Source organism: Leptonotus elevatus, chromosome 10 (genome assembly GCF_054856555.1).
Source record: "Leptonotus elevatus isolate MCC_2025b chromosome 10, RoL_Lele_1.0, whole genome shotgun sequence".
Taxonomy (NCBI): domain Eukaryota; kingdom Metazoa; phylum Chordata; class Actinopteri; order Syngnathiformes; family Syngnathidae; genus Leptonotus; species Leptonotus elevatus.
The window spans coordinates 9,929,513-9,941,959 of record NC_141248.1 but is presented as its reverse complement, the minus strand read 5'-3'; the positions used below and the strand labels follow the sequence as shown (position 1 = coordinate 9,941,959).

The window sequence follows — 12,447 nt, the reverse complement described above, 5'->3', positions numbered from 1 at the left end:
TCATCTTCTGCTTAACCTTCCAGCCCATGGCCCGGGAATACCAGAACGGTGATAGCTTTGGCTACATCCTGGCTTTCAGGAAGAAAGACACATCATCGTGGGCAGAAGTGCGCATTCCTTTAGTGGAGTCATCCCGATATGTGTACTTTAATGCCACCTTGGAGCCATACAGCCCCTTTGAGGTGAAAATCAAAGCCTTTAACCGAAGGGGCGAAGGTCCATTCAGCCAGATTGCCGTTGTCCACTCTGCTGAGGAAGGTCAGTTTGACTGATACTGTATGTTGTTTTACATTCATGAATACAATAACTAGACATGCTTACACATTAGGGATACTTTAGAACTGACTAGTTGACTGGTCAACTAATCAACGCATCTCCTTTGCCACTGCACTGACTCTTACAGCTTGAGGTTGACGAACCAGCAAGTGTGTAAATATTTGTATTTAAAATGAGACCAGTATGAAGATCACTTGCAAAAAGTCTGTCCCGAAATATAATAAAAGCGCAACTATGAAGGCCCCTAAAGCTAACGAAGGCACAGCACTGCATCGCCATTCCAGCCCTCAACAAATTCACCAACAGTAACACACACAAAAAAAAAAGACAAAACACTGTCGGGTTTGCTTACACATGGAAATGAAGACAAGCCATGGTCGATTAATATCCTCTTTATTGTAAAACTCAAAAAAACAAAAATGTAATTAATTATGAAAAAAAACATCCAACTGGCGTTACTTGATTATTTTTTACTTGAGACCATTCTTCCACACCGTAGCAAGTAACGACTGTTACATGAATTGGTGTTGCACAAATTCCGAGCGAGTGTCTGAGAGTGACTGAGTGAACGAGTTAGTAGGTGGAATCTGTTAACTGAGACAGCAGCGAGAATGAGTGTTTGGACTTTGGAGATGACACTCCGTAAAGGGTTTTAAAAATAATAATAATAATCAATTTTAAATTGGTGCACACAGTGAGTGAACAGAAATATCGAAGTCATAGAATAGTCGACGTCAACTCGACTGTCCTCACCTTAGCATCTCCTACAAAAAAAATCTGAAGTCGTTCAGCCACTACTTTTAAAATTCTACCTTTCGTGATGTTCAAATTATTATAACTACTGTACTCAGTACAAAGAATGTTGGTGTAATCAAGCTGTGTCATGTTATTAAACAAGGTTTTGCTGATGACAGTCCTTTACGGGAATTGCAGATCAACAATGTTCGTTCTGGTTCACTTTTATGATGACATCTTTTATTCAAATGAATTGATTCACATACGTTTTCCACCTGAAATGTATGTTACACATTTTGACCACCAGAGGTCAGCCATGAGTTGACACAGTAATCTCACCTGTTTATCTGTGCATTACCTGCATATGTCTAAACAGACAGCACGGCTCATTTAATCAATCGATATGCAATATCTCTGCTAGTGAAATTGAAAGGAGTTGTACAGTACAACATTTTCATAATCTAACATCCTTAACTGTTATTAACCCTTCGCAGAGCCAACAGTTGGACCATTAAGCATAAATGTCACTGCACTGACAGCTTTTGAGATCCAAGTGTCATGGGAGCCTGTCCTGCAACCTAATGCCAATGGCATCCTGAGAGGATATGAGGTGATATGATTCTCAATGATGCAACACAACAAACAATTGTTTAGAGTGCTGCGAAATAGAAATTCGATTTAATGTGACGATTTACTGAAACACATGACAATATTTCTTGGTTGATTTTATTTTGTTGTCAAATGAATCCAATGAAGGCATTGTGTTAAACGTTATTAAAAAACAGTTTTTGGCTGCCTTTAGATCCGATACTGGCGACAGCATGAACGAGAAGCAGCAGCAGACAGAGTGCGGACAGCAGGACTAGAAACGACAGCCAGGGTGTCTGGACTTCGCCCAAGCACTCGATATCATATTGCAGTTCTGGCATATAACAGCGCAGGCACTGGCCCACCATCACCACGATCCACTGTCACCACGAGGAAACCACGTATGTTTGCTTAACTCTCATGCATGCACAGAGAATTCAAATGTCAATTAATTGAATTTGGTAATTTGTCTTCAATGTATTCTTGTTTAATTGTGTTTTGCAAGCAACTGGGGCAAAATAATGTCCATTACTTGATTTAATGTTGACTAGTTTGCAGTCTAAAGTACAGCATCATATTAAATACGAGAAGTTGAGCTCCATACACGCAGGCCTCAGCTAACCTAAACAGCATAGTGTTCAATGAACTGAGATTCTCTCATTTTATTAGAATAAAAAACTCAAATAAAAAAATTATTTCATCTAATTCCCAACTCTAATAAATTGGTTAGGTTTGGTTTATAATTGACGCTGTCAGGTTTTAGGGGGGCGGTTGGGGACCCAAGCGCAGAGAAGTGACTCAGGTTGCTCTTCACTGCCCCCTTTAGGCTGTGAGAATATCAGAGAATCACAGATGTATTTATTGGAATGGTTTATTCAGGATTTACTCTAAAAAATGAATATTATAAGGAAACTACTTTTCATTACATGATAAGTCAACTCCAATTCATTTGGTTGATTTGACCTAATGTGGTTTATTCTTCTTTCAGCTCCGAATCGCCCTCCTGGAAATGTATCATGGAGGACTGATGGTTCGTGGGTAATTGTGCGATGGGACCACGTGAAGGCCATGCACAATGAGTCGGCAGTTCTGGGATACAAAGTGAGTGTTTTCTGCTCTTGCTTCACCAAAAATAATAATAGTAAAAACGATTGATGGCTACTGGGAACTATGCCCCTTGCATTGTCTGAGTTGTCAATATTATCTGCAAGTGCTATCTTGTGCATCTGAATGCCACTTAATGCTCTCTTTTCATTATATATATGCTGGCATCGGGCCGAAACCTCATAAGTCATTGTTAGGCAAATTTCCTATTTTTGGAAAAATCGACATTTTTGTTCAGTCCACATGTATGAGTGTAAATTTTACGAAATATTGAACATTTTAAAGCGTTGAAAATGTCTTGCTCTTTTTGACGATGCAATGTTAATGGTTGGGGAAAACATTGTTTGTAAGGTCTCCTGAAAAGTGGCGATTTGGGAGATACAAGGTTTTGGCCCGACGCCAGCGATATACAGTTTATAGTCAAGTCAAATTTATTTCCATAGCCCTTAATTACTAAAGAGTCTCAAGGTTCTTCATATGCCCACAATTGGCAAATATTAACGACATCCTGATCTAACCACAAGAGGGAAAGGAAAAACAAAAAAAATAAAAATAAAAAATTAACATAAGGGGAAAAATAAAAAGCCTTGAGAAGGGACCGCAAATATGGTTATCCCCCTTCCAGGATGACCAGGCTGCAATGGATGCCGAATGGGCAACAATTTACACAGCATGAGAAGCTAAACAATATTAACTACAATAGTGCAAAAGTCCATTTAGTAAGTTGAAGCACTGCAAGAAGACGTCGTCGGGGAACCTTCATCCATATATGCAAATCCTGAGACTGTTGGACCTTAACTCATTCAAACTCAAAAAGGTATAAATAGGTTTTTTAGGACTTTTTCACTCCCAAAAACAAATGTATGCATTTTTTTTATGGGGGGTATACAGAGCATGCAGAAGGCTTTGATACAGGTTCTGACATGAAGAGGTCGATTAAAGCAATGGTAGTTATAACAAAAAACGGCCAGCAAAATGGAAACAGATACAAATATACTACTTTTCGTGATGAAAGAAGAGACTCTAATCTTTCTTTTGGTAGGTTCCATGTTTTTATAGCAATAGAACACAATATTCTGTGGGCCTTGCAAAATCAGTCAAAATCCAGTAAAAAAAAAAATATTCAAAAAATAATAATAATAAAAAAGCCGGGAGCGAAGGGGGTTGCTTCAGTGAAAATGGCTGGGAGTGAATGAGGTCATAGAGAAAACTACAGAAACCTCAAAGTTTCAATCACACTCTCTCCCCACAAATGATCACATGGAACATGACACCAGAAACGTCTCTCTTGTACCTTTGAGCTTTGGAGTGATCATATGGTTTCATGCAAGATATTTAATTACACTCTTGCTGGATCATAACAATAAATCGGTCTGTTCAGAAGAAAACATAGCTAATTATTAATTACTTTTTTATTATTAACCCTCAATCGGATCGATGCTTTGTTTTAGTGAGTAATAAAAAGCATATAAATCTGAATCAAAGTTCATAATACAATAAGTATTACTCAGCACATCTTGGCCAAATTTGAAGCTGAAGCCAATTTTTATTTTATTTTTTTGATTTTAATAGATGCATGGATCTGCGATCTTGTTCTTACTGGTTACGACACACCGCTCGTGGCCATAGGTCAGGGTAAGAACGTAGATCGACTGGTAAATTTAGAGCTTTGCCTTTTGGCAAAGTTCCTTCTTCACCAGACAAACCATTACAGAGAACAAAATCCTAACCCCGGGATTACACCGCATGCGTGTGCGTTGCGTCTCCGCTGCGTTTTGCCGGCGCAGTCGATTTGTTTCCATTCTATCTTGTTCAAATTACACCGGCGGCGTGTGCGCTGCGGATCGACTAGCTGCGTCGTGCCGGAGGCCGCCGCACGGATAGACCTATTTTCTATTTTTGCCGGACGACGCATCTGTCGGCATCCGCCAAATGGCAAACTAGCAGACGAGGGGGACAGGAAGACTGACGCAGTTTCAAAATAAAGTTTCTGGTTACTTTTCAGAATAAAACACTCGCCAGATCCTATTTCACAATCAATGTCATTAAATATCATAATGGGCATAGCCAGGCCTGGAGTTAACGGGCCAGGTGCTTATTCACGGTTTAAACACCAGCGAACATGGACGAGGAGAGGTTTATATTGGAGGTGGAAAGCCACAAAATAATATATGACACGGCACATCCTTTTTATAAGGACAACCAAAAAATAGGCAGGAAAAAAAGGTTAAATCAAATGAGGTTCAATCTATTTCTGCGTCTCTGTTGAGCACAGACAAAAGTGTGTTTATCGTTGTTTTTAATGCCACATTATATTATGCATGACGGGAAGTTGTCCGCGACAGAGCTGCCGGACCGCAGCTGTGTGCAGCCGGTGAGTTTTGTCCATAAAATTGACGTGTCCGGCTTTCAAGACGCAGCGGAGTGGAGACGCAACACACACGCATGCATGCGGTGTAATCCCGGGGTAAGATACTTGAACAACTCCACTTGGGGTAGGATCTCCATCCCAACCTGGAGAAGTGAACTCCACCTTTTCCCGACTGAGGACTATGGTCTCAGATTTGGAGGCGCTGATTTTCATCCCAACCGCTGCACACTTGGTTGAGAACTTTCAGTGAGAGTCGAAGATCACGGCTTTTTCGGAGTTTTCCATTCCTTTTGAAACACTCAAGATTGTACTTCGCTGTGTTGTACCGGTCCTATTTTTCCACGTTCATCTTTTCTTTTTGTTTTAAAAATGTTTTTAATATTTTAATAAAGAAGGGGAAGCAAAAGTTTCTCCCCAACTTCAACAGCTGTTGCAAATTGTGTCCCAGTCTCTGTTGATCACGTGCAGCACAAACAAGTCGGGCTTTATGATAACCAAAACTTCCATTTTGACAGGTACTGTACAAGCATGAGGGTCAACCAGTTTTGAAGGTCTTGGACATGGCGAAGACATCAGTCAACCTGCCCCTGCCCAAAGACAATGGATATGTTGTTTTGGAAGTGCGATCCTGGGGTGAAGGTGGGGATGGACCCGCGCATGAGATTATTGTCTCACGGGACTCAGGTGAATAACCTCAATGTAATAGGGATGTAGATGTAAATTGCCACATCGTCATCACGTCATGATATTTAAAAGAGCACATCTGTTGATAAGGTGGGGTTCCATTTGTGCAGTTCCAGCACCCTCTGGCGGTTAGTGTATTACTGCATCTTAACTTAAATGAAGCATGTTTTGGACACTGCAGTGATTTTAACTCCCATAAACATGACAATAAAATGACTGGCCAAGCCTATTTCTTTGTCATTCCTATTATTATGTACGAAAATACAACATTGTGTTTTTCCAAGTGTAAGCTTTTTTAAAAAATATATTTTTTTTAACAATATCCTTTTATTTGATATAATATAAAGATTTTTGCTTAAAATGATTTGATTGACAATGAGTTTTGCTTCAATTTATAGATATTCAAGGAATCGTAATGATCTACTCCAGTCTGAGTCGCTAATGTTATTTAGTGCGCTACTCACGGCACTTTTATCACTCAAAAGAACGGCGCCACGCTGCAAAAATCAACTTCTATTGGAATAACTTGATCGTGACTTTTTCCTTCTACTCTCTAACGTGGCTACAACTTATCAGTGTATCCGACCGCGTGGAACCTCACTGCCCCTAAGTGGCCAAATCAGGTACAACATAAACAGAGCTCCAAATAAAGGCACACACAAACAAAGGGAAGACAGTATAAAATAATTTAAATAAAATCGATTTTGGGACATTTAAAGTCGATTCTGAATCGTACTAAATGAGAATTGCGATTCTTATGATAATTGATTTTTTGGCACACCCCTAACAGATTTCAGTTCAAGTTTTGTTTTTATTCATTTGTCATTTAACTACAATGAAAAATCTACAGTTTTCACATAATTTATCTTTCAATTTCCTTCATAAGCATTCAGCTTAGCATTCAGCTTTCAGCATTCCCATGCAATTTCTGCAGATGATTGCCGAAATCCAACCTCATCACAGTTCAAAATGGAGCGTGGGAGAGACAATAGTTTGTTTAATTTAGCATTTAACTCTGTTTTAAATTACCAAAATCACAGTCCTTAAAATACCAGCAGCTGATGGCAATGGAAGCATTTATTTCAAAACAAAAAATGTGTCAAGACCACAGACACTACCAATGCCGCTTGGAGACAGCGGCCATTTTACCAATACCAATGACAGATGATTTTAATGAAAGATTAAAATTTCATGACCCTAATCACAATTTTCGATTAGTTTTTTTCCATTTGTTCATAAAATATACATTTTGTATAGAACACACAATAAAATGAATTTGAATTTTAAAAAAATGAAACTAAAGATTATGCATGTGCATTAAAAATAAGTCATAATTTTCTCGTTTCTCAACCGAATTTCATGAAATGTATGTTGTTGTCAACAGCAATGTGCTATCTATACAGATACAAATGCATTTTTAAATATTTGGTTTTAGTGACGTGCATGAACATGAAAGCAATAACGGTTTGCCCGTTGGAGCTTTAACTTCCCTGCAGACAGGGGCATCATATCTATTCGTATTATTTATGATGACGATAAAGCCACTCGGTTCACAGAGTGCATTGTGTGGCGCAATACATTCAATTAATGATGTTATGAGGATGTTAATTCTTGTCAAATATGTGTGTTTGTGTTACATATCCGTGTAGAAATAACATCTTAATGGGCAGCTGTCAAGCTTGTATGCTTGTAGTTCTGATCATAAAACGGCCACAAGAGGGCTGTCACGAATACCTGATGCCTTGATCTAAAGATGGGCTCGATTACCGATAGCTGGTATCGGTACTGGCCCATCTCTAGTTATATGCATCATATTAAATTGTGCTAATTAGTAGTGTGAAATATTGTCTTTGTCTTTTCCAGGAACCGGCATGATGGTACAGAACAAGGCAACTTTCAACAGTCATTCACTCCACCTGGTCATTGGCATGTTTCTTCTCACAATTGTGTCAGGCCTGTGATTTCACTCAGCTTTTTAGTTTACTAGCTTTAATTGAAAGCATCTGGTGTCTAAACCTCTATTGGGTGGGACTGGGGGGAGGGGGGGTAACATTTAATCGTTTTATTATAAAAAACATCAATGTGTGTTGAAATGGAAGAAGGATGATTGTGCACAGTCATGCACTGGAGTCATTCAACATTTGAAGGGCAAAATCTCATGTGTGACATTTCAAACCAACAGGATGACTTACTTTCCACCCGTGACTTCATACACATTCATACAGTATATTTATACACAACCACAACCAATGTCAGGAAGAGGTTGAAGAGTTTCAGCAGGCTGCACAAACATGTAGCATTTACCATTTAGAAGCTACACTTATTTTCTCTCTGGATAGTTGATGCATTTGGTGTCATGTTGCCCTAAATGATGTATTAGCTTTGTAAGGCAATGCTCAATTTGGATTTTTTGGTCAAATCTGATTTTAATTTTTTTGTATAGTCGTTCACATTACACATTAATTGCGACCTCAGTCTGTCCGCGGTCTAAACCGAATGTGTCCCCAATGTGCGCAGAAGAAGAGCAACGTTATGTTTACGGATATAAATGCACGTCAGGGCCACGGACTTTTATAAATCCGTCGTCTGTGCTCATGTTTTTATGGTCTGATATCTACAGCGGATTGATGCGGGAGGAGGTAGAAATATTATTTTGGGAAAATAAAGCGAGCCTTTTCGATCTCATCTTTTCATAGAGAAGTCTACTAAAGATGACATTACGTCACCGCGCTTGATAAATGAACCATCTGCGTGGCTAAATTATTAATATTACAACAAATGTCAACTTTATGCTTCATGTTTCAAGTGGGATTAAATTAAATACTTGGAGCTCATATTGGACTTTTGATGACCTATAGGTTGGATATATGCGACCTGGCCGTTCAGGATGAGGTCACATTGCAAAAATTACGATACGTATGTACGGAAGAGGATTAGGGCCAGTGAAGAAAAAAAAAAGGGTTGGCTAGATTCTGACTTTAAAGTGAGAATTCTGACTTTAATCTCAGAATTCTCACTTTAAAGTGAGTATTCTCACTTCATTCTCAGAATTCTGATTTAAAAGTGAGAAATCTTACTTTTAATCACAGAATCTTGACTTTAAAGTGAGAATTCTGACTTTAATCTCAGAATTTTGACTTTTAAGTGAGAATTCTGACTTTAATCTCAGAATTCTCACTTTATGACTTTAATCTCAGATTTAAACTCCGTTTTAAATTACCTTGAATTGAGCCGTTTCGACTGACATAAAAAAAAAAAAAATCAGATACAGGTTATATTTGGGCAAAAATAATCTGATTTGGGTCGCATTTGCCTGCAGTGTGAACGTAGCTTAATTGCTCCACTTATCCAAGTGTCGGCAAAGCGATCAAAGCACCATATCTGATTTAAATAGCCATTTCACAGTACGTGCAGTTTTGTCTGTACATAGACTTGCACATCTTATTTTGACATGCTCAACTCAACTTGAGGGCACAAAAACAACCACAAAACAGAATAGAAAGCCTTTATTGTCACTTTCTAAAACGGAGGTTATGAAAACATAAAATGCAACCAATAATGAAATAATAATAATGACAACATACACTAACTGCAGGATGAAAATAAATGTTCCTATGGCTTGAGAATTGTTTTTGATCCCCCTTAAACGCATATTCGGGACGTAGTGGCTTCGCTATCGGAAGCCGAGCATGCAGGGACGGAAGAGGAGAGAGTGAGTGTGAGAGAGCGCAGCTTCATGTCTCGCTGAAAAGCCGAGCAAGGAGAAACAGAGAGCAATACAGAAAGAGAATACTTTGTTGACAGTTAAATAAATTGTCTCGCCGAATGTATTGTATAAACTTCCCATCACCTTTGAAGTACTGGCTCACTAGTAAACGTGTTCAAATGAAAAGCTGAACGTAATGGCCGGAAACTCGTGTCCAATATTCCTGCCGAAATATGCAATGAGCTGTTGTGCATATAGTTCATTATAAAAGCAAGCATTATTGTACTACTTTATGAAAATCAGTCAGACTAAATTGAACTGAATTCTAGATCAAACTGACTTTACCAAATTTTGGATTCGCTGGAGATGTGCGCGGCTTTTTAGAATTGCGTCACACAAGTACAGTAGCTACTCTTTTCTTTATGTAAAAACAGGCCCACACTTTTATGTACTTGATTTGTCTGAAGGCAACAGAAGAATGGACCTCATCTCACAAATGCCTCATGAGCACCAATTGTGCAATTACTTTCGAGCCGCTGAGTAAAATTGCTACATCCCTAAATGAAATCATTTTGTGAAGCTGAAGACTTCACTTCAATCTCCTCTTGCTATTTTTAAATCAATTGTAGTGGTGTATAAAAGGAAACTCGACCAAATAAAAATTCTGAATATTCGAATATTTGTAACTGTACATATTTGCTGTTTGGCTTTTGCATGTTCAGTCTTTTTTTTTTTTTTTTTTTTCCTGATTTGGAGCTGAAATCGCTTCTTTCTGTCAGTGTTGCAATATGGAGCATTTTAAATGAGTAATTCTGTGAGCTGTCAATCATGCAAGCAAGCGGAGGCCCAAATTTCCCAAGAATGAGCCGTTTCTGTCTGTTCAAGTGTACTACATAGCCAAGACAAATGCGAAATCAGGTTGTAGGTCATTGCTCTTTAAAAAAGAAAAAAAAAAAAAGACATTTGGCTATTGTATTCAGTGTTGTTCTTTTTGCATAAGCTGTTTGAAAAATATTGTAAAGCACAACCATTATAATGGCCCACTTGTAGCTCCTGCTAATGTTTGTCTCTGTCTTTAACTTGACTGCAATCATGCACCATCCATCTCCATCGTTGCCACTTCACATTCACTGTCACTGAGAGGAACCTGAACCCATGCTGCCTGCACCCAAGTCAGGCAACTGTACCACTGCGCCATCCATGATGAGCAATTCACACACATCTGACATGCCATTCAGTGTTATTTATTTATTTATTTACTGATTTATCGAGTTGTACAAAAGAATGCATTACCTTTCCCTCAAATTGTCCCTGTTATTTGATCAATACGATCAATATAAAAATGCTAGTCTCATGTGTTTCATTTTATTGCAGCTGCTTTTATGCTCATAGGCTGATATGAAGCTGGGAGTTAACAATGCCATATATTGTAATCCTATCAGCTTTTATCAGCTCTCATGTAAAATATTGTCAAATTTATTACACGAGACAGGAAGGTATTGAACTCAAGTGTTATGATTATCACGTTTTTTTCCTTTTTGCTGATTTCTTTTTAAATATATTTTTTATAGCTATATAAAAAAAAAACGTGTTTTGGGGGGTTAAATATATTTTTCAATGCATTCATAAGGAGCATGAATTTTATGTACGTTTTTGATATTCTTGGCCCAGCCTGTTTTCTATCCACCGTGACTAGCGGGGGGTCTGCTGTACTTATTTTTTTAATGATGTGGCTGTAATTGAATTGATTGCAACCAATTCTACTAAGTTCAGAATCACACCAGAGGGAGAGCAAATAGTTGCTTTGATTACCACAAAAAAAAAAAAATAAAGCCCCAAGCTTCATTGTAATCTTTTAGGTGTATTTTTTTTATAGTGCAATAAATGAAGAAGAAAAAAACTGGAGTTTATTCTAAAATACATTGTTATTATATGGCATTCTAAACTCTAAAAACGATTTATTTTGTATTTATTTACTTATTTCACATTCAGTGGGCACGCAAAGCAATCAGACCCCTTCAAATTTCTGTCTTTGTTTCATTGCAGCCGTTTGCTAAAATAAAAAACAAGTTCATTTAATTTCACATTCATGAACTTCACATTTGACAGAAAAAAACTGAAATAAAAAAGTTTGCAATTTAAAACACAACAAAACTGAAATATCACATGGTCATAAGTATTCAGACTCCTACTCACATTTAATTCACATGCTGTCCCTTTCTCTTGATCCTTATTTTAGAAGGTTTAACTATGTTTAATTAATGAGAAATAAAATGAACTTTTTTTTTAGCAAATGGCTGCAACAAAACAAAGAGTGGAAAATTTAAAGGGGTCTAAAAACTTCCCGTACCCACTGTAGCGTTGTGGTCAGGATGAAGCTTGACAGAAGGGAACTTTTTTTTTTTTAATACTCTTATATGCTGCAACCAAACATCACAAACGTGCTGTAATACAACCAATGTGTTGGTACAGTTGACCGACATGTAGTTTGAAAATAGTTCTTGGCATGCATACATTTCTCATTCAGGGCTGCAGGTGAGCTGTACACCTGTAGTCTGGGCTGACTTTGGGCGCAAGGTGGAGGTGACAACTTTTCACGCTCTCATTCACCTACATGGACATTTTAGGACCTTCAGTTAACGAGAGAATGTTCACAAAAAGGTCAAAGCCATCAAACCAAGAAACTCTGACTGTCAAAAATGAATACTGGAATTGTTTATGTGTGTTTGAATAAATAATTTCACAATGCCTTTAGTATTGTAGTATTGAGGTTTACTGGTAGATAGACAACCAACCCATAGAAAAACATTCAATTAGTCATATGCAATTACGGTATCATGTTGCCTTTCAACTTCTTCGGAATAAATGAACACATTTAATGGGGGGTTAAGTTGCTCAATATGTATTAAATAAACACGCTGTGATTGCAATTTATGTGTGGATTTTATTTCTCTGTTTATCATTTACTTCACAGACTGTCATT

General features: G+C 37.9%; 1 protein-coding gene across 1 annotated transcript in view; it reads left to right on the top strand.

Annotated features, from left to right (window-relative positions):
- The window catches only part of cntn2 (contactin 2), a 35,628-nt gene extending 23,234 nt beyond the window's left edge, over positions 1-12,394 (top strand). Inside the window, exons 18-23 of the mRNA XM_086086152.1 lie at positions 24-258; positions 1,506-1,621; positions 1,814-2,000; positions 2,588-2,700; positions 5,590-5,758; positions 7,622-12,394. Coding sequence (XP_085942278.1) covers positions 24-258; positions 1,506-1,621; positions 1,814-2,000; positions 2,588-2,700; positions 5,590-5,758; positions 7,622-7,719 — 918 coding nt within the window. The 3' untranslated portion in view covers positions 7,720-12,394. The remainder of the gene's footprint in view (positions 1-23; positions 259-1,505; positions 1,622-1,813; positions 2,001-2,587; positions 2,701-5,589; positions 5,759-7,621) is intronic.
- The last annotated feature ends 53 nt before the right edge of the window (positions 12,395-12,447 follow it).